The 20,998-nt window shown below is 55.3% G+C and overlaps 1 protein-coding gene across 1 annotated transcript in view; it reads left to right on the forward strand.

Moving 5' to 3' along the window:
* Positions 1–16,559: 16,559 nt before the first annotated feature.
* Positions 16,560–20,998, forward strand: part of MSRA (methionine sulfoxide reductase A) — a 130,234-nt gene continuing 125,795 nt past the window's right edge. Inside the window, exon 1 of the mRNA XM_012724811.1 lies at positions 16,560–16,707. Within this exon, the coding sequence (XP_012580265.1) occupies positions 16,575–16,707 (133 nt within the window). The 5' untranslated portion in view covers positions 16,560–16,574. The remainder of the gene's footprint in view (positions 16,708–20,998) is intronic.

Here is a 20,998-nt window from a genome sequence, read left to right on the forward strand (position 1 = left end):
GGCACGATGGAGGGAGGCCATCGTTTCTCACGGCATCAGTGTAGCTGCAAAGCCCTGGACCCTCGGGGTGCCCCGCGCTCTGTGGTCGGGCATCGCGGTGTTTGGGGGGTTGGGTGGGGCCAAGGGACAAGCCTGCAGCGCGTCGGTCCCTGTTCAGCTGCAGCAGCCCCCCCATATTTCACATTTCAGATCGAGGCCTTCGCAGTCCCTGCCTGGACGGGTGGCTCAAAGCTCCCCCTGGCCGGGAAACGGGCAGTGTTTTCCAGTGAGCAGCAATAGCTGTATGCTCGACACCTGTGGGCTTACTGTTTGGAAGGTTACATCAGCCTCTCTTCCAGCCTCCACGCCGTCCCCACGCTTCACTTCCGCCTTTTAACTCAGGCCCTTGTGCTTTGTACCCCGAGTCTCAGGAGCTCTGTCTGGGGCACCACCTCAGAAGTGCTGTGATTTTAGAAGACAGCCTGTCTGCTCCAGGCCTTTGGCTCAGCCAGGTAGCCAGTGTCGCTCTTACCAAATACGTCCAGTGTGAAGGGTCATCAGCGTGGTGTAACCCTCCATGTTGGGGTATTCGCAAGGAAACTCACACCGCTGCAGCAGGTGCAGCCTAGGCTGATTTCTACTTGACAGGAAAGCAAGCGTCACCCCTTCCAGCTTTTCAGTGCCTCATCCTCCAGGCTGCCGTTTGCTGTAGACTTTGCTCTGGCTGCTGGCCGGTGCTGCAGCTCACCTGGTCTGCCCTGTGGTCTCAGTCTGATTCAGTCCTGCCTGTGAAGCATCCTCAGTGAATTTGGGACTGGGGCCGGGGTGGGGTGGGGGTGCCCGTGTCCCTGGGAGGCAGTCCGTTGGCAGAGCTAAGAAGGGGGTGGCACAGTCATGATGAAGCCTCAGGTGCAGGCTGTGCTGTTAAAATGTAAGTTTATTAAAGTTAGAACTGCTGTTATTTCCCCCAAATTAAATGAGTTACTGTGAAGGCCCAGCTTTTAGCTGTGTGGTGCTTTTTCTTATATCTCCCATTGGAAACATCACCAATGTGCTGTTTTGATCAGGTGTTTGGGCTTTGTGGATCCAGTTCGGGATGGCATCCGTGCTCGCTGCTGCACTCTCAGACGGCATTCACGACCGGCTGCCGCTTGGGGGGCGGGCAGAGCACCTCCGAGAGCTGCTCTTTCAACTCTGAATGCCAACAGAAAAGGAGTGACATGAGGAGCCCAAAAGGTGGCTCACCGAAAAACAGTTGAACCATGACATGAAAAACAGTTGAACCATGACAGTGAACTTGATGAACATCAGCTAATCTAGGACAGAAAGCGCACAAGGAACAGGAGGGGTTACGCTGGGAAATCAAGGAATCAGAGACTTTGCCCTCAACTCTTTTGAAAGCAGATTGGAGAACTTGCATGGAATAGAAACATTTTAAGGAAAAGGGTACTGGCCCAGAGGCACCCCAGGAAGAGGTAGAAACAAGTTGATTTTTCTAGAAGAAATGAAGCTGTCAGAAGTGGCCTCCTCCCACACATTTTGTCTAGGCAGTTTTACGGGTGACTTCTAAGTGTTTTTAAAGGAGGTGATGCCAACAGTCTGAAACGAGAGGACTGTCACATTCTTTTTAAGAAACAAGCATGTCCTCGAAATCAAAGTTGATAAGGACTGCACAGAGAGGAACCACAGGCCAGTCTCATGCATGAATATCGACGCAAAACCATCCATGAGACGAGTGGGCCTGGTCTGGCAGCGGGATGCAGCCCAGGCGCCAGGGTGGCTTCACTTGGTTCGCTGCTCAGTGGCCTAGGGAGGAAACGGTCCCCTGGGAGTGCAGGCCCCTCGGTCCGCGCTCAGGCGGCCATTCTCACAGCCTGCTGCGGCAGGCCCGTCTCTCCCAAAGGCCGGCGTGAAGCGTGAGGGGACAGTGCGCGGCGGCCGAAGCCCAGGCGCAGGGGTGCCCGGCGGCTGGGCTGGCGCCAGGCGCTGCCGTTCTGCTTTAGTCCCGCCTCCCTGTGGTCAGGCACTTCTCATCCTGGTGGGACTGGCCCCGGTGGCGTCTCTCTGCGTGAAGGTTCCCGTCCCCGGCCCTTAGTGTTTCACTTTGCCAGGGTTGCCTGGGTGGACCCAAGCACGACAGGCCTCGCTGGGTGGGTGCTCGCTCCCGGACGTGCTGGGAAGGCCAGTGGATGCCGGCAGACAGCAGCAGGTGATTGAGAGGAGCACGGCGGTCAGGAACGCTCGGCACTCACATCTTTTGCAGGTGACAAGCTAATATGCCTGGAAAATCTGAGCGAGACTTTGCGAGGCATCAGATCGTTTGCTACTCAGAAACCAGTAAGATCTCTATATGAAGAACTGTGAGAACATATAATGGAAGAAACCATCCTGTGGACAGTAGAAATCAAGAAAGTTGAAATTTAAGAATGAGCTTGGCAAGAAGTTGATAAGCACCATGGGAAGGAAAGGACACAGAAGAAGGCGGGATGGCCACTGGGACAGGCAGCGGACGGCCAGCGGGACAGACAGCGGGACGGCCAGCAGGACAGACAGCGGGACGGACAGCGGGACGGCCAGCGGGACAGACAGCGGGACGGACAACGGGACGGCCAGCGGGGTGGTTAGTGGGATGGCCAGTGCTCCAGGCCTCGGCCTCCGGTGCGGCCCGCGCCCAGGTCAGCTGCTAAGGGAATGTGGTTCCAGCGGTTAGTGTTGCTGAGATATTTTGTTTTGTTTTCGAGCCGCACACACCAATTTTAAGACATTTCATATGGAAAAACAAACAGCAGTGACTACAGCTGTGGGAGAGGAGCAGAAGACAGGGTACCCTCCTGGAGAGCAGCCGGCCGGTGTGGCCAGCGCCCAGGCGGTGGCCCTGGGACGGGGCCCGGCCGAGCGTGTGTCAGTGGCCAGGTGCCGACGAGCAAGGCGCCGTCTCAAACCAGTGGCCAGAGGTGGGCAGCCAGTAAGTGGCAGGGCAGCCGCTCGAAGGGAGGTCACACCCTGCTCCGGGTAAACTGCAGGCAGATGTGGTGACGGATCTGTGGTGACAGTGGCACCATTCAGCGCTTGGCACACGGAGGGCGAGGCTGGCGCGGTCGGTGCTGGACGGCACAGAGCCTGGCACCTCATGGAACCCCCGCGAGGCAGCAGCGCGGTGGAGTGGAGGCTGAGGGGAGTGGAGACTGAGCCCCAGATGCGATGGCTGACGCCAGGTCCTGCGGCGCCGGGGGGCCGGCGGGGGGGTGGCGGTGCCCGGGTCCACCCTGGCCGTCGGCCTGGCCAGTGACCCTGCCTGCCTTCTCAGCTGTTCTGTGACCGGTTAAATGTAAAGAACGAAGCAGCCCCACGGGCAGAGGGGAGAGTCTTCCTCGCCGTCATTTGAACATCAGAAGACCTGCAGAGGCCGGTAGATTAGACACACCAAAATAAAACTCTCCGGTGTGGCAGAAACCACCTAAGCAAATCCAGGAGGCCAGTGAGATAAATACTTGCCACTCGCGCCATAGGCGAGGGCCGATCTCCCAGTATAGAAGCTCCTAGAGATGAATAAGAACAACAGGAAGGGTCAGGTCCCGTCACCGAAAAGGAAGTGCGTGCGGCTGCTGCACATAGAAAGCGGCCCTCTGCTTTCCTCATAGTGAGGAGAATGCCCATGCCGTTTCTCATTTTTCGGACTGGCAGCCATCCAGACCTTTGTGATTCGCTCTGTGGTGAAGCCTTCAAGAAAAAGGCGCTCCCTCCATGCTGGCGAGGCGTCCTTTGGCTCCGTTCTGGAGAACGCAGGCTGGCAACATGTGCCCGACAGATAAGCGCGAGTACCTTTGACCGCGGACTTCAGCCTGTGGGAATTCACCCTGGGACACCTGCGGCCAGGTGCGGCCAGGTGCGAGGCGGCCAGGTGTCGCGGTGGCTTTGTTCGCCATAGCCCCAGGTTGGAAACAGCCCAAACGCCCATCAGCGGGCCAGTCCCGTTCACCCTCACAGCGGAACGTGGAAGACGCTGCGTGGCGGGTGGGGAGAGACGGCCACGGCGCGCCGGCCCTGGGCAGGCGTGGCAGGCGGCCCGGGGGGCAGGGAGACGGGCTGGCGCGGCCGACCGCGCCCTCCTGCCCTTTACGACTTTTGATCCCTGACTGCATTATTGAGTCAAATCGCTCCCTTGAAGTCGCTCTTTGCTGTTCTTCGTCTAATTGACCACCTTTCTGTCATCTTTTGTCATCCCTGCTTCAAGTTCTTTTTAAAAAAATTTGCTCTCTTTTCTTGTCAAGTAGGTCTTTTTTTCTCCCCCAACTTGCTTTTGTAATCAAAATCTACATTTTGGCGTGATTTAAAAATCTAAATTTAGAGGGTGAAATTGGAATAAGTTAATCCAAGTCATTTTACATTTCATAAATATTCATTTTTATTGAAGCATCAATTGTGGTGGCATCATTTTTACAAAGAAAAGATCTTTGGGGACAAATTCCTGCCACTATTATGTAGAAAGGGGCATTATGTGTATTTCTTTTATTTTGAGTGATGTACATAGACGTTTAAAAGAAAATGATAGAAAACAGTTTTCCTTTTAGAAAAATTTCCCCCCATGTGTGATTCATCTCTAAAGTGTGGGACACGGGGCTGTTACTGCTGCGCCTGCCTCGCGTCTGAGTGCCCGACTCCTCGGACCTTCAGCGTTTCCCGCCTCGAGGGTTGCCTCCGTGACCTGAGCCCCGCCGTCTCGGGCCGCGTCCCCACCGGGCCCCGACACCCCGTCTGCAGGCGACCGTGTCTCGGCGCGGGGCCTCGGCCGAGCTCCCGTGACCACGGCGAGAATTCACGCTCCCGTCTTCTCATTCTTTGCTCGCCCGCGTCGGTGTATTTAAAGCCAGAATAGGCGAGGCCCCGTTTCCCTCAGAGCTCGCCCTGCTGGTATTCTCCTTCTCCGCTTTCTCTCCCGGCTCCTTACTGACGACTCCCCCGGGGCTACCTTATGAGTCCTCCTGTAGGAGCTGGCGCTGAGGAGCTGCTGTTCCGCTGCTGCGGGTGATCTCAGAGCTCTGACTGGCCGTGGGCAGCGGGGTGAGTCCCAGGAGGACGCCTGCCGGGAGGGAGAGCCGGCTTTCCTCCTCCTAGGGAGGGCCCGACGGTGGCCAGGGAAGCGCTACGAGGGGCCAGCTCTGTGGTCTGTAGAGGTCGGGGTCCGGGGCCCCGAGAACCTAGCGTGACTGATCTGGCCTTGGGGTACATGCTCTGCGTTGTGTTTCCACCAGGGGTGGTCTGTGCCAATCCAGCTCTCTCCTCAGTTGCTCTCGGGGTCCGTGGGAGGCTTTCCCTCGGCTCAGGATACGTGGGGGAAACTCTCATCTTCAAGTCTCCCAGTGGGGACTTGCTAGGCGTCAGCAACAGTGGTAGGGAAACACAGTCCACGGGGAGCCCTGGCCTGCTCCCCAGTTCAGGGGTCACAAGCCCCCGCTGGGTGGGGGAGGGAGATCAGGAGACCTCGGCCCACCCAAGACATGGTCAGGGACGCCAGGAGCTCGGCAGGGCCCAGGTGGAGGCCTCTGCGGGGCCTGCTGCCCTCGTGGGCCCGGCTCCCGCCAGCTGTCGCTGGACGTGTCCAGATGCTTCCCATGCCCAGCAGAGCCTGGCCCCGCCCCCGGGGCCTGTGAGAACCGTGAGCCCTCCAGAGTCCGCCGAGCGGGCTTGGGGTGTCCGGCAATACCTGAGGGGTGAAATTGTGGGTCGTCAACACCTGCTCATTCATCTTCCTTACACATCTTCTAAGTTTCCACGTTGAGAGTGTCACAACCTCTACCGTTTCTGGAAAGCGCTGGGCCAGAGGGTGGCCCCGAGGGCGGCGATCCCTGGCGCGGGGGTGTGGGGTGCGGGGGTGTTTGCTGTGTGCCCGCAGCTCTCCGCAGTCTCCACACACCCGCGCGCACGCACATGCGTCTGGCACGTAACAGGCGGTCTGCACAATCTGCGTGAGCAGGCCAGAGCCGGGCGCTGGAGGCAGGAAGGGCCAGCTGGGGGGCTGGTGCCCACGATCGAGGATTCTCCTGCCCGCCAGGAAGCTGCTAGCTGGGCGGGATTCCTGCAGCTGGCACTTCCGAGTGTGAGCGCGGCGGTGAGCGGCGGCCCGGCCGGCCGGAGACAGCGCCCTCACCCGCCCCCGCTCGCCGTCAGGGGCCTCCGCGTGTGGGCCTGGCTGCACCCAGCCTCCGGCCCCCCTGAGTGCCCGTCAGCGGGGCGGCTGCCCGTCTGCCAGTCTCGCCAGAGGCGGTAGAGCCGGGAGGCCGGTGCGCGCTTTGGGCGAGTGGCAGCACCCGCCAGGCCCCGCCAGCCCCCGCCAGCGTGGCTGTCCTCTCCCGCCTCCCTCCCCCGCCTGTGGGTGGCTCTGAAAACTTGGCCTTGCCTTGCAACAGTTCTGCTTCTCCATTTCCAAACACCGCCCGGTGGGGACGTCCTGCGGTCAGTTCCGAAACCAGACTTACCTTTCCCAACCAGCGCGCTGGCCTCGATTTCCGCCTTTCTGCCCATGGCCCGGGGTTGAGTCCTCGCAGCCCTCACTGCCTCTTCTCGGTCCCTCCTCGGTACCTCACGTAGCCCCGCCGGCGAGGCTCAGCTGCCCCTGCCTTCTGTGCCTGTCAGGGTTCTCCGGAGAGACGCAGGCCGTCATCTGGACAGCGACAGACAGGACTCCCGGGCCCGGCTGGCCTGGAAACCGAAGGACCCACGAGCGGGCCTGCAGGCCGGTGGCCCAGGAGCGCCGTGGCGTGGTTCCGCGAGGCGTGGCGGCCGAGAGCGGGGGGCTGGTGGCGCTCGCTGCCCGGGTGCGAAGGCCTGAGCCCCAGGAGCGACCCAGGCAGGAGGAGACGCCCTGGGCCTCGGAGAGCAGACAGCCGCTCCGCCTCCTTGCTCTGTTCTCGCCCTCCCTTGGCGAGGGCCGTGCGCTCCGTGCAGCCTGTGGGTTCCAACGCTGAGGCCCCCAGACACCCCAGCAGTCGAGTCCGCACTCAGGTCGGCCGTCACAGCCTCGGGCAGCCTCGGGCTCTGCCCCCGGCCTGTGGATTTCTGCCTCAGGCCCGGTTGCATCTTCCCCTTTGCCGCCTGGGCCCAGCTTCTGCCCTCACGTGCTGCCTTGCGTCTGGTCCGGCTTCGACTGTGCTGAGGGGTGGGCAGGTCCCTGGCGCTGGCCCTCTCCTGCTTGCGCTCCAGCGCCTCTCCCTGGGCAGGTGCGGCTGGGGTCCCTTTAATTTAATAGGTTTGGGGCTGAGTGATTGCTGTTTTCCTCCTCCGTGTTTCCTGAACTCCTGGCCTGGCCATGGCACCCCGCTGGCCACGGTGCCCAGAGCCCTGCAAGAACAGGGAAGAGCTGCCCGGTCTCCTGGCACCTCCGGAAGACCTGTCAGGCGGAATGTTCTTTCACGTGGTGAAACGCTCGGCCACTTTGACTCCTGATGCCAAGTGTTGGATCTGAGCTGGGCCGCAGGCCGCCTTGTCCTGGGACAGCTGGAGCCTCTCCTCTGACCGGCCTCTCCCGAAAGGGGGCCTGGCGGTCGCATCCTTCAGAGAGGCGCTTCCTCGTGTTTCTGGGGCCTTTCGCGTCATTTCCAGGGAGCCCGACTCTGTCTCCCAGCGGGGTCTGCTCTGGTCCACTAGCTTGTTGAATAAATGTGTTAAATTTGCATCATAACACAGCACAGACTGGTAATAGTGCAACTGGCAGAGTTACAGTATGTTTCAGTGAATATATTATCATTACATTTAGAAAAGGAGAAGAGAATTTAGGGACATTGAATATCTTCCCAGAGCGTGTGTCCGTAAAGCGAATTCTTTTGAAAATGTCACCATGGTAAAGGTGATACTACTGTTGCTTTTCCTTATATTTGATTTGTATATTAATTTTTAGTTTACAGCAGTTTGCTTAGGTCAAACCCAACGTCCGATATTGAAAAGCACTGTTCAGATGAAGCTAGGAATTGTTCTTTGAGCTGCTGGAAGAGTTCAGTATTTGAGCAGATTCGACACAAAAGGCGAGAGTCACGCGTGGACCTCCGGGAGGGTTCCCCCGGCCCCCCGACGGAGCCCTGCCGCGAGCGACTGGGTCCCCGCGGGGCGCCGGCAGGCTCAGCTGGCAACTCCATTCCCTTCTGTCCCCTGAAGAGCCTGCTCAGCAGAGCCACGTGGCATAGTCGCCCTCTGCCGCAGCTCCCCCTCCCCCGCGGCGGCTCGCACGCCCAGCCGGCCTTCCCGGCACACCCCAGACGTGTGCAGTGGCGTGAAGAAGCAGGCGAGCCCAGGCCCTCGATAAGCCGGCTCAGGCCGGGGCTCCCCGGGCACCCCGGGCGGGCTGCTGGGAGACCGCTCACCTGGGAGCGGCACCTGCACCCAGCTGCCTCTGAATGTCAGAGAGGCCCCAGGGGCTCAGGCCAGGGCAGGTTCTCTGCAGGAAATGAAGCGGCTCCCCCATCTTGGGATGGGGCCCCCAGTGAGAACTCCCTGGGTTTATTTCAATATGTGGAATAAAGAGGGGTGATTATTTTCTGGTGGAAATAAGGAATTGGACGAGTAAGATTATGTGGCGGAAACACAGTGGATTTCAGAAATAAGCTACAGAACTTCCAGGCGTGAGACGGGAAGCGAGGATGTAACAAGGGAACTGAAGTTGTAATGCTTTTGATTCTTGCAAAAACTGATGGTCCCACTTTTTCAGGGTGCTATTCGCTGCCCAGCTGGATAAACTTTTTTTTTTTTTAAAGATTTATTTATTTGTGCATACAGAACTGAGGTACAGGCCAGAGGCTCAGGGGCGGTGAGAGGCTTCACCAGAGACAGAGCGGGGAGCAGAACAGGCAGATCAACGAAGTCCACTGCTGAGGGGAGCAGCGGGCGGGTCAGGAGAGGTCTGCAGCGCCCTGTGGTCTCCTCCGGGGCAGGCGGGGATCCAACTCATGCGGAAGCGGCTTTAGATTCTCAGTGCTGTGCTTTACCCCTCTGCGCCACCAGGGAGGGCCGGATAATAGACTTTTTAAAACTGAGGCCCCTCTCTCCTCTAAGCCATGCATCTGGGACCCACCTTCGGAGCCAGGGTACCCTGCTCCCACCCAGTCTGCCCAGTGACTCTCCCCGCTGCAGGGCCTAATGCCGTCGGAGACTTTCATTTGAACTTGTGCTCAAAGTCGACACTGTCAGTTTGCGATCATCTTTATCCTCTTCTTCTGACTTCCTGAGTAACCAGTGTCCAAAACTCAGAGTCTTTCCCACACCATCTTCACTTTTCATATAATCATGTACAGCCACCTGTGCTTTTTGGGGCTGGTGTTTTGTAAAAATGGCTTGGCCTGTGTTCTCTGCATCTCACATGTCTTACATCCTGGAAGGATCTCTGAGGCAGCTAGTATACCTTAGAATTGTCTCTGAAAAATAAGAATAGAGTCTTCTACATCTAAAAAAATTGAATGGAAAGCATAGGGGATCCCTATATATACCCACGCCCCCACCAAGTTCCCCAATGCAAATTTTGCTTCAGTGTGATGTGCTTGTTACAGCTGATGAGCCAATATCCATAGATTATGTCTACATTAGGGCTCATTTTTTGTGATGTACAATTCCTAATGACATCTGATGATGCACGTCTTTTACAGGTTCATCTATCATCACTGTATCTTCTTGGGAGAAGTGTCTGCTCAATTCTTCTGCCCAATTTAAAATCGAGCTGTTTGCTTATTGTTAAGAGCTCTTTGTATATTTTAGACAGCAGTCCTCTATCAGATGTGTCGTTTGTACACGTTTTCCCCCAGTCTGCCACCTGTCTTTGCATGCTATTGGTAGTGTCTTTGCAGAGTGGAACTTTCTAGTTTTAATGAAGTCCCACTTATTTTTTTTCTTTAATGGATTGCATTTTTGGTGTAGTACCTAAAAAGTCATTACCAAGTCTTAGGTTGCCTAAATTTTCTCCTGTGTTATTTTCTAGAAGGTTTATAGGTTTTATAGTTTCTAGATGTAAGGTCTGAGTGTCTATTATTTCTTTATGTTTGTTTGCTTTTGCACACAAATGTCTGATCATTCCAGCATTTGCTGAAAGGACGATCTTTGGTCCACGGCACTGCCACTGCTCCTTAGTCAGAGATAAGCTGACTACACTAGTGTGTCTGGGTTCCCTATTCTGTTCTATTGATCTAGTCTTCTTCTTTTTTTAATTGTCTGTCCTTTAACCAATACCAGCCTGTCTCGATCCTAGCGGTTTTGTAGTGAGTCTTGAGGTTGGGTAGTCTTCGTTCTCCAGTTTATTTCTTCCCCCTAATATTGTGTTGGCAACTATGTCTCTTCATATAAACTTTAGACTCACATTTGCAATATCTGCAGAATAACCTGTTGACATTTTGATCGGGATTGTCTCGAGTCTATGAGTCAAGTTGGGAAGACCTAACATTTTGACAATACTGTGTCTTCTGTCCATGTACATAGAACATCTTTCCCTTTGATTTCTTTCATCAGGTTTCTGTAATTGTCCTCATATAGATCATGTACATATGCATATTTTGTTAGCTTTCAATTTGAGTATTTAACTTGTTTTTGGCTAATGTAAGTGGTATGATATTTTTGGTTTCAAATTCCAATTGTTCATTATTGGTATATTATAGACAGTTAACTTTTGTATATGAACCTTGTGTACTGCAACTTATAGTTAATTAGTCATAGGAGGTTTTGGCTGTAGATTTTTTTTGGTTTTCTGCACTATCATGTTATCTGTGAACAAAAACAGTTTTATTTCTCCCTTCTCATTCTGTAAGCCTTTTATTTCCTTTCCTTGCCTACTGCATAACTAGGGTTTCCGTTTGAACGGAGTGGGAGCATGAGAGGATCTCCATTCTTTGTCGTCCATCTTCGTGGGAAAGCATCTAGTCTCTCACTGTGATTATCATGTTCACTGTAGGGTTATTGTACAGGTTCTTTATAAGGTTGAGAAAGTGCCTGTCTAGTGCTCAGAGGTAATGCATTGTTTTTAATAGCTGTGTGACATTGCATGGCATGTTTGTGCTACTGTTTATTCAAACAGAACAGAACTAAGCAAAACAAAGCAGCCTTTTAGTTACGTGCTAAGTGTCTGGCTCTCGCAAAGGTGTGGACATACTTGTTAGCTGTGGCACATGGTCTGCGTGTGGTGAACACTAGGAGTGTCTTCCTTGTAAATTTAGACCAAGGAGATGAAGGTAGTGTAGTGCCCTGAGAGCCAACATAAATAAGGTGTTTGCATCAGAGTGGAAAGTGAAGATGGTAGAGATTCTGTGATGATGCATATTTTGGTGCAGGGGACTCCGAGGTTCAGACGGACAGATGTTTATCCCTTTAGCCATGAATAAAAGGGATCTTTAGTGCTTAGCAGAGCCTCGGATTGATTTCTAGATCATTTTGGCAGCCAGGTTATGGCACTGTTGCCCTTAGAACTTATTTTGCATCAAGTTATGACCAGTTATATTTGATGAACTGGATTATAAAGTTTTAGGACTTTCATTAACAAAATATGGGATTAACAAAATATGACCCAACATCTATTTTTTTTTAATTACACTTTTTTTTGGAGGTAATTGTAGAGTTACCTGCAGTTGTGAGAAATAATGCAGAGAAATGTTTGTACCCTTTACACGATTTCCCCAGATTGTTGTGCAATATCACAGCCAGGAGATTAACGGCGATACAGTCAGAGTATGCAGCAGCTCTGTCACTACAAGAATTCTCTCAGGTTGCCCTTTTGCAGCTATGCCCGTGTCCTTCCTCAGACTCCACCCATCCTTAACACCTGGCAACTGACAGTGATCTCTTCTCCATTTCTAGAATTCTGCCTGCCATATTGAGAATGTTACATAAATGGAATAATGCCATACGCTACCCTCTGGGGTTGGTGGTTTTCAATCCGCATCGTTTCCTGGAGGCTTATGAAGCTGTTGCCTGTGTCAACACTTTGTTCTTTTTTATTGCAGAGCAATATTCCACGGCATGGATGTACCACAGTTTGCTTGACCCTTCACCCATTGCAAGACAGATGAATCATTTCTAATTTTTGGCAGTTGTGAATAAAGTTTCTACAAACAGTTGTTTTATAGGCTTTTTTGTGAACACAGTTTACATGTCTCTGGGGTTAATACCCAGGTAGCAATTTCAGGGTCACGAAGTAGTTGTTTAGTTTTATGAGGTAGTGTTCAGTTATTTTGCAGAGTGCTTGTGTCATTTTTATATTCACACTAACAATGTCTAACTGACTCAGTCTCTGCTTCCTTGCCAGTATTTGGTATTGTGACTTTTAAATTTTGGTATTGTGATGGGTGAAACCTCATCTTGGTTTAAATTGTTATTCCCCCACTGGTTAGTGATATCGAATATCTTTTCATGTGCTTTCACTTCATGCATTTATCCTCTTCACTGAAATGTCTTCGGCAAAAGGTTAGGAATTTCTAATTGGATTTTTCCCCCCTCAACTTTTGAGTTTTGTGAATTCTTTTTATATTCTCAATACTAGTTTTTGGTCAGATACGTGGCTTGAAAAGTTTTCTCCTAGTTTGTAGCTTTAAAGACATTTCCTTAATAGTGCCTTTTGAAGGGAAAGGCACTAATTTTGATGCATTCCAACATTAAATTGCCCTCTTTTTGGATTATGATTTTGCGTTAAATCTAAGAGCTCTTTGTCTCACGTTGGTCCTGAAGATTTCTCTTGTTTTTTTTTTTTTTTTTCCTATAAGGTTTATAGTTGCACACTTACATTTGAGATCCATTTTTAAATAATTTTTGTTTGAAGTTTCAGGAGATTCAGGTCGAGGTCCCCCTCTCCTTTGTTCGTTGACCCACAGACATTCAGTGGATGAAGCACCCTTGGCTGAAGCCCTTTTCCACAGAATTGTTCTTGCATCTTTGTCAAAAATCAGTTGGGCATATCTGTGTGCATGTTTTTCTGGCTCTTACTCTGCTTTATTGACCTCGGTGTTGCTGTGTCTGGCAAGGCCACACCGTCCTGGTTTGTGTCTGTGTAATTGGCTTTGATACTGGATGGGGTCAGTCCTCCCAGTTTCGTCGTCTTCTTCTGCTTCAAGACTGTCAGCTGTTCTAACACCTGTGCCTTCCTCTATGTCTTTCAAGAATAAACATGTCTGTAGCGCTGTGTGCTCACGGACGTGAGGTACTAGAGTAGTTCCGATCTCAAGACAGGAAGCAGAATGGCTGCGCCAGCTTAGTGACAGAACGCACACGTCAGTACATAAATACAAGCGTCAGGGTGTGAAGGTAACAGAGGCTGGGAAATGGCGCTACTGTCCAGTGAGTATCGACTTTCCGTTTCGAGGGTGAAGAGTCGTGGGGCTGGGTAGCACGACGGTTGCAGAACGGTGTGCATATGTTAAAGCCACCAGCAGCTTACTGGCGGTTAAGGCGGGAGACGTAACCACACCTTGCACTGCACTTACTCCCCGGCCTGAGCTTTCTTTTTGCCCCCGACCCTCAGTGCCGCCTGCGTTCCCGCCACTCTTACGTCTCCATGAGGGTGGGTACTTGACTTCCGTGATCCCTCAGGCCTTCGTGGGTGTTGCCGCCAAGCCCCAAGACTCATACCTTCGTTCCGCATTTGTGCAGCCTGTGCTCCCAAGGGAGTTGCAAAATCTGTAGCTTTGACAGGCTTATTGCTTCAGCCGGAAAGCAGGATTTGCACACCTGCTGGCCCGAGTCCTGAGCGGTGGTTTTGCGAGTGTCGACTCTTGGTTGGCGGAGACCTGATGTCCTGCTTGATGTACTTTCTCCAGAACTTGCTTTTGCTTTGGCTGGGGAGACCCCTCTTTCTTCTCTTTGCCAGACTCCCTCTTGCCCAGTGACCCCATCGCCCCTCAGAGGGCGGCGTCTTCCCTTACTCCCAGCCCGTCTGGCCTTCTCTCGTGTTTCTTTCTCCGCGCTCCTCTGGCGAGCAGCTGGTGCGTGCGGTCTCGTTATCGCTTAGCCTCAGAGTAGTGATTTCGCTGTAGTGAGTGTTGTCTTTGGAACAGCACTGTTAGTTTAGTGAGGGCTTATGTACGTCTCCTACGCATATTTATATTACGTAATAACTATTAGTCGGATTAATGAAAGAATGATTGAGCTTATATCCTGTGGAGGTTGTGTTTGGAAGTTGTCTGTTCAATAAAATCCTTTTAGTAGGGTGCGGGTCGATCGGTTTTAATATTAATGAATCTCAACAAATGGACGGGGCTGTTTTTAAGTTACCTTCTTGCACAGACTATCCGTCTTTAGAAATTTGGTTGTGACTGCCTGTGTGAGCTCATGGCTGGCTCTGCACATAGTTATTAGAATGAGATCTGAGCTCTCAGCGCTGTGTTGTGATTTGTGCTGAATATTTATGGAAGAGCAGTCTCTCTACAAATATGTAAAAATATTGGTGAGTGAGGAATTGACTCCCTGCATGGCAGCAGCAAGCGGCCCGCCGTCACCTCCGTTCCCTCAGCGCTGTTCATACAACAAAGACATTGTTTTATTTTCTGGAACCAAGGGGTGGTTTTACGATTTGGCCAGCGCCACGAAGGACTTTCTTGCCCGGGTCAGTGTCAGCACCGCGACGCTGAGGCCGCAGAGCAGGCTGGTCCGCGTGGCTGCGTCTGCCGCTCCGTGGGTCACGCGCTTTCCTCTGCTCAGCCCACTTTGCTGTGACCGACGCCAGGATGTGGCGCCTCCTGGCTGCGAACTTGGAGAGCGGTGCCTGCTGCCGTGCCGGCCACTACCGTGGGCACGCCACCTCACGGGCATCCCCAGTTCGCTCGTGATCTGAACTTCAGTCACACGCTTCCCCTGCGTGACCGGAACCGGTCCACTACCTCGGCGCTCTCGTCTGTAGAGCCACGGAAGCAGTGACAGCGCCCGGAAAAATGGGCGACTGCCGCCAGCGGCTGCCTCTGGCTCAGGGGAGAAGGGCTGCCGGCGTCGGCCGCTCGGGCGGGTTGGCAGGTGCGTCCAGCTTACTGCGGTATGGCCACCCCCGCTCTGGAAATGTGGCTGTGGCCGGGGGCCGTGCCCCGATTTCCCCCTGGCCGGCCCCCCGCGCAGGGTTGGCGGCCGGGTTCAGCGAGGGGCAGCCAGGACGGTTTTCACAAAAGCCCACGTGCCTTTCCCGGCCGGTGGTGCGGGCTCAGCCGACTCTGGGTGCCCACGGGGGTGCGTTTCCTGTGCGCCCCGCCAGTCTCCCCGTTGAGCTGCTCTGTGGTCCTCGGGTGCAGCCCTGGAGGACAGGTGCCCCCCAGCAGACACAGGAACAGCAGTTGGAACAGAGGAAGGCGCACGTGGGCGGCAGGGGGCGCCCAGGAAGGAAGGGGGGAAAGGCCTTGCCGAGTGGGGAGTGGGGCCCGGGTGAGGGGGATGCCCACCTTTTTCAACAGCCTGGCTGTAAGGAAAGGAAATAGCGCGCTAGCCCCCCCAAGACGGCTGCTCTTCAAGGGGGCAGCCGCCCAAAGCACTAGCATTTGGAAGGGAGACGACAGAGGGTATGCAGAGAACGGCCCGGCCCTGTGTGGTCACTTCGCTGGGGCTCCCCAGCCACCTTCTTGACGCCTGTGCCCCTTTGAGTTCCTGACCCCCTTCAGGCTTCTGACTACCAGTCTGGCACCGGCGGGCAGCCTGCCTGGGCACTCTGCAGCCTCAGCGCCAGCAGGGCCGGGTCTGGGCCTCTGACGGCGCTGGGGGCGCGGCGCCCAGCCTCTGCCGCTCGCTGACTGCCTCACTTCCGTCTCGACCCGTGCAGGGCCGGCGTGAGCCCAGGTGGGCTTGTGTCCAGCAGCAGCGTAGGAAATCAAACACCGAAACAGTAGCTCGCCTGAGAGCTGGTTCAGAAGGCCAGTGTGGGAAGGTTTCTTGGCTGTTTCCCAGTAGGTATTTTGGCCCCGTTTTTGCGGGGAGTGGGGTGGGGGCAGAGGAGGAGTTGAACCTGTTTCCAGAATCCCTTTCCGTCCCTTCCTCCTCCTCCCCCACCCCTCTGGCGCCTCCCTGCCTCCCCCCTTCCCCCTTTCCCTCCCTGCTGGGGGCCATTGGGGTGGCTTTGTGCAGCACATGCGCCCCCACAAGCCCGGTACCCCGGGTGCTGGAGCTGGGAGGGTGCCGGCACCCAGGTCCCGGAGCCCCCTGGCGTCTGTCCCTGTCTGGCTGGCTGTAGGCGGCCTCGCCAACGACCCCATCCGAGCCAGTCGGGTCGCCCAGCTCGTGGAGCTTACAGGTGGAGGTGGGGGAGGGGGAGCCAGGCCCGGCAGCGCACCCGGCCTTTGGGGCGCTTCAAGACCACCTGGCGCTGTCCTGCCAGCACAGCCCGTGAGGGACGCAGCGTCCAGACTCACGGCCGGCGTCCACTGGGACCCAGCTTGCTGGCCTCCGTGGGGCACGCATGCTTCTGGTCCCAGTGTGGGCTCTCGCCCGGCCCGCTGGACGGCCCCTCTGCGGCATCAGGGCTGCTCCTGCCCGACTGTCGTTTCTCGTTTCTTACGTTGGCAGCTACAGGTGCCTGGGCCTGGTAGGCGCTCAGCAGAAATGACTTCAGGAGTCATGTCTGTTCTTACGGCGTTTGTGGCGTAGTCAGGAAGACAGAAACGCCAGAGATGCAGATGGGAGCGCAAGACGAGGCGGTGACAAAGGCGGCACTGACCAAGAATTTGGAAGTGCTCACCTGTGTCCATGCGCTTGTCGCGTGCTTCGCATTGGAATTATGTTCCTACCCAACCCACCATTCAGGTATATTGTTTCCCATGTAGAAACCCAAAAGGTACCGGCCATAACCCCAGGCGGCTCTAAGGAGACCAAAGATTACGAATTTCATTTTAGCGCCAACAAATGCTAGTCTAGGTTCCAGAAGTTATTTTGAATTTGGTAAGTCTAAAACGCAGGTTAGTTTTTGTTTCCTGGCTAATTACGCTGATGGGGAGACATTTTCTGGAAGGTATTAGGATAAAATATTGTTTTTTAGATATGTGACACATTTTCTGGTATTTTAAAAAATCTCTTGGGCATCTGAAGGGGAATTTAATCCACCTGATTTTGATCTAAATATAATTTATCACAACAGTGGAGAGATGTTTGATATCTAGAGAAATCTATTGATGCTCTTAAAGCTTTTCTCTTGGGAAATAAGAAATCACGTATTTCCGAGAGTAAATTACAGACCTACGTCTAATTTTTCATTTCATTTAACGAAGTCTGAATTAAGCATCAAATTGGGCAGTTCTGGATCAATTGTTTCTAACCCCTTGCGTCTTTCTTTTAAAGCACGCACAGGCGGTTCTCTCTGGGGAGACCCCCCCCCCGCCTCCTCCTCCCCTCGTCCCTACCTTGTCTTGTCTATGCCCCTGTTTCTTTCAGTGGCTTTAGCAGATCTGAGGTAATGAAACAGTGTGATGGCAGCGATAATGGTGTCTGTATTCAGACGTCTCAGACCTGTCAGAGGCTAGGAAGTGGCATTTGGAATTATTTCCTAGTTTTCATTTAAAAGCACTTTCTGAGATTCAGATACCACCCTAAGAGAAAGTTTTGAGTTTAAAAGAGGAGGGTTGGGTTGAGGTGTGGCCACATTTTTGCAGCTTGACAAGCCTGAAATCCCTTTACAAATAGAGGTGGTGTCCTGACATCACTGGGGGAGGACGTGTGAGTGTGGGCAGGGCCCGGCAGGCGGGGGTCCCTCCTGCTGCTCCCTCACACCCGACTGGCCCAGGCTCACCCCTCTGGGAGCCGCGCCCAGCCCTCCCCTTGGCAGTGGGGTCGCGCCCTGCCCTCTCCCCAGGCCTGCTGGCCCGCACGGCCCCTGCCCCTCTCGCTCCACAGCCCTCTGCTGCCCTCTGCTGCCCACAGCAAATGGCAAGCAACCACACAGGCCTGGCAGGCTGTGGCCGGGGCCTGGCGAAGGCACCGTCTCCTCGGTTCAAATCTCAGCCAGGTGGTCTCCCGCGTGTCACGTCACACGAGAGCCAGCCTGTTTCTGCGCAGCCGCTGACAGACTGACCTACTGGGTTTGGGTCCGGCGCTGCCAGTGATGAACTGGATGACCTTGGAGACTTGGGTGACCTTGGGAAGTCTGTTCAGCTCTCCGTGCCTGAGTTTCCTGGCCTGAAAGATGGGTTGATACTGCCCCATGAAGTAGGTATCACGGCGATGATTAAGTAAGTAAAGCAAGGTGTTTCGACTGCCTGGCACATAGGTACGTGCTGGGTAAATATTAGTAGCTGTACTCAGCCCCGTGGAGGGTTTGCTTCAGGCCAGCGGTTCCCAAAACGTGGAGCTCCTGGCACAAGACCGTGATGTCAGATGCTTCAGGATAAGGGGGGAAAATAACGAGCTTCTTCCTGTGAGTAGGGAGGCGAAGCAGCAGCTGGTGCTGCGTGACCCCCACACTGCCGTGCTCTCCTCCACGGCCGGCGCGGCTCGGGGCCAAGACAGGCCTTGGCAGTTTAGTGACATCCACTTCGGCAAAGAAAGCTGCTGGTTTTCACGTTATCATTGCTATGTAAAGTTTTCTTTAAAAATTAATCTTGGCTGGAAAGAAGTGAGCTTAAAGGGTGTTCAGTACACAGCAAACCGACTCTAAGTGCAAGCACGGCAAAGCGCATGAGCGCGGTCAGACGCCCGATGTTTGGGGAAAGCCCCGGGACCCTTTGGGCACCTTTGGGGTCGGGGGTAGCACCCGGGCCCTCTGCTTTCCTCCTGGTGAGGGTCGCTGACCCTCCGAACTTTCCCGCCTCTGGTCTTACCCCTGGGGTGCCCCGGGTGGGCCCTGCTTCGGTCCAGGCCCGGCGAGGCCCTCCCGGGCCCCGACTGTGACAAGGTGCCGGCTGCCCCGCCTCCTCGGCACTCCGCTTTGCAGTTTCGCCGGCTGTTTCCGAGCACGTGTCCGGCTTCTGCCACTGGAAGCCCCTTGGGTGGGCTCAGTCATTGCAGCGTCGCTCGCTTTTAGGGCCCGGCGCCCAGGGCCCGCGCAGTGGCTGCCCGCAGTGAGTACTGCTGACGGCTTCAGTTGCTGCGTGTCTGCACTGAGATACCATTTCTGTGCCATTGAATTCATCTGTTGTGACTGGTAAGTGTTAAATGTAAAGGTTAACAACCACTTGATTTTTAAAAAAGATTTATTTATGCACACGGAACTGGGGTACAGGCCAGAGGTGCAGGGGCGGTGAGAGGACTCCCCAGAGACAGAGCGGGGAGCAGAACAGGCAGATGACGAAGTCCACTGCTGAGGGGAGCAGCGGGCGGGTCCGCAGAGGTCTGCCGCGCCCTGTGGGTCCTCTCAGGGCGGGGATCAAACTCGCACTGAGGCGGCCACAGCTCGGCTGAGCTCCGCAGTGCAGCGCTCCAGCCCGCTGCGCCCCCAGGGAGGGCCCCCTGGGTGTGTCTTAAATGAGTTCACGCAGCGTGGAAGCTGCGCACCCCCAGGCTTCAGCACTGCCTTTACCTCGGAGCTCTCTGCTGCCTGGACCCTCACCCCAGCCCAGCCCTCCAGCGCCAGCCTCTGCTTTGTGCTGCTGGGGTGTCAGCTCACTGCGTCTCAGAGGCGCCTACGATCGTCATCGCTGCCTTGAGGCTTCTCTCACGCGGCGGCTCTGAGCTCACCCTCTGTTGCCCGTGCCAGTCATGCGTGCCAGTCACATGTGCCAGTAATGTGCACCAGTCGTGTGTGCCCTCTGCAGGTGTGTGCCAGTCACGTGTGCCAGTCACGTGTGCCCTCTGCTGCACAGGGCGGTAGGTAGCCCGTCGCTGGCTTCTCAGCGCCCCACGCGCTGGTCTCTGATTGCATCCAGCGTTGGCCTTGAGGAGATGCTGCTGCAGGGCTCAGGCGGGCGCCTCAGTGTGTGCCAGTGTTGGTGCCGCGTGGAGGGGAAGCGGGAGCCCCCGTTCCTGGGCTGAGTGCCGGTGGGACTTTGTGAGCCCTGCCAGGCGGGCACCATTTCCCGCCCCACAAAACATCTGAGGCCCCCGGCTTCCAGTGTCTCCACCACTTGGTGTCACCTCCCTCCTCGCAGCGTTTCCAGGGGTGACGCCGGGTGAATCAAGGGTGATGCTGTGGTTGGCCGACAGCTGGAAGCGCAGCGGAGGCTGAGGGGGATGAGTCTTGGGAAGAGCCAGGAGCTCCGGCTTGGCCGGGCTGCGCCTCGGTGCGTTTCACCACAGCACGGGCTGCTCCGTGGGGCACGAGGCTGCCCGCGTCGCTCCTTCTCCTGAGCTCCATGGCCCGAAGTGGCTGTGTCACTTTCCTGTGCTCGAGACCCAGGGCTGGTGGTCCGGCCACGGCACGTGGCTTCTTTCTGTTTCCTCTTCTGGAGCGTTCGTAATGCCGTCTCCCTGCGAGGTCGGTGCGGAGTGGGTGATTCGGGGCGAGGGCGTGCTCGTTACCTGTCACTCACGCAGGACGACACCCGTCGTGACTTCACGTTTGTGTCCACTGTGGCTTCTGCCCCTGCGCTGTTTGGAATCAGGTGCGGGGCTAACACTGGCGTGATAAGCCAACACGTGTAGGCGATGCCTGTGACGGTGAGATGGAGAGGAGAAAGGAGGCGCGGAGGGGCCAGAGGGGGGCGTCACGCGGTGCGCCTTTGGCAGGCTGGCGCTGCGCCCCACAGAACGTGCAAGAGCAGGACTTCGGGAGGCCTCCGAGGAGTCGCATGCCCGTTGCAGTGTTCTGGAAGTGGCTTCTAGAGGGCTGGTGGTTTCTGACTTGCCCCTGGGGCTCTCCCAGACGGAGCTTCCCGCAGCAGCCGAGTGGGACTGCGTTTGCCCGGACTGCAGCCCTGCTCGGCTGCGCCGGCCCCTTTACTCCCACACCAGCGACTGTCTGTGGCTGCAAGAGGCCGGCGGGGTCCGGGCAGGGCTGTGACGCCACGGGCTGAGGTAGTCGGCGCTCTGCGTGTCCCCCGTGTCCCCCTCCCGCCCGGCCGGGCGGGGCTTGAGCGCTGCAGGCTCGCACTTTTTTGAGTAAATTAATTACTTATGTTTAAAATTCCTCTGGCGGCTCTTACCAATGTAATTGTTTTCTTAGTTTTCT

This window comes from Condylura cristata, unplaced genomic scaffold, assembly GCF_000260355.1.
Source record: "Condylura cristata isolate star-nosed mole 26May11 unplaced genomic scaffold, ConCri1.0 scaffold00014, whole genome shotgun sequence".
NCBI classification, from domain to species: Eukaryota; Metazoa; Chordata; class Mammalia; order Eulipotyphla; family Talpidae; genus Condylura; species Condylura cristata.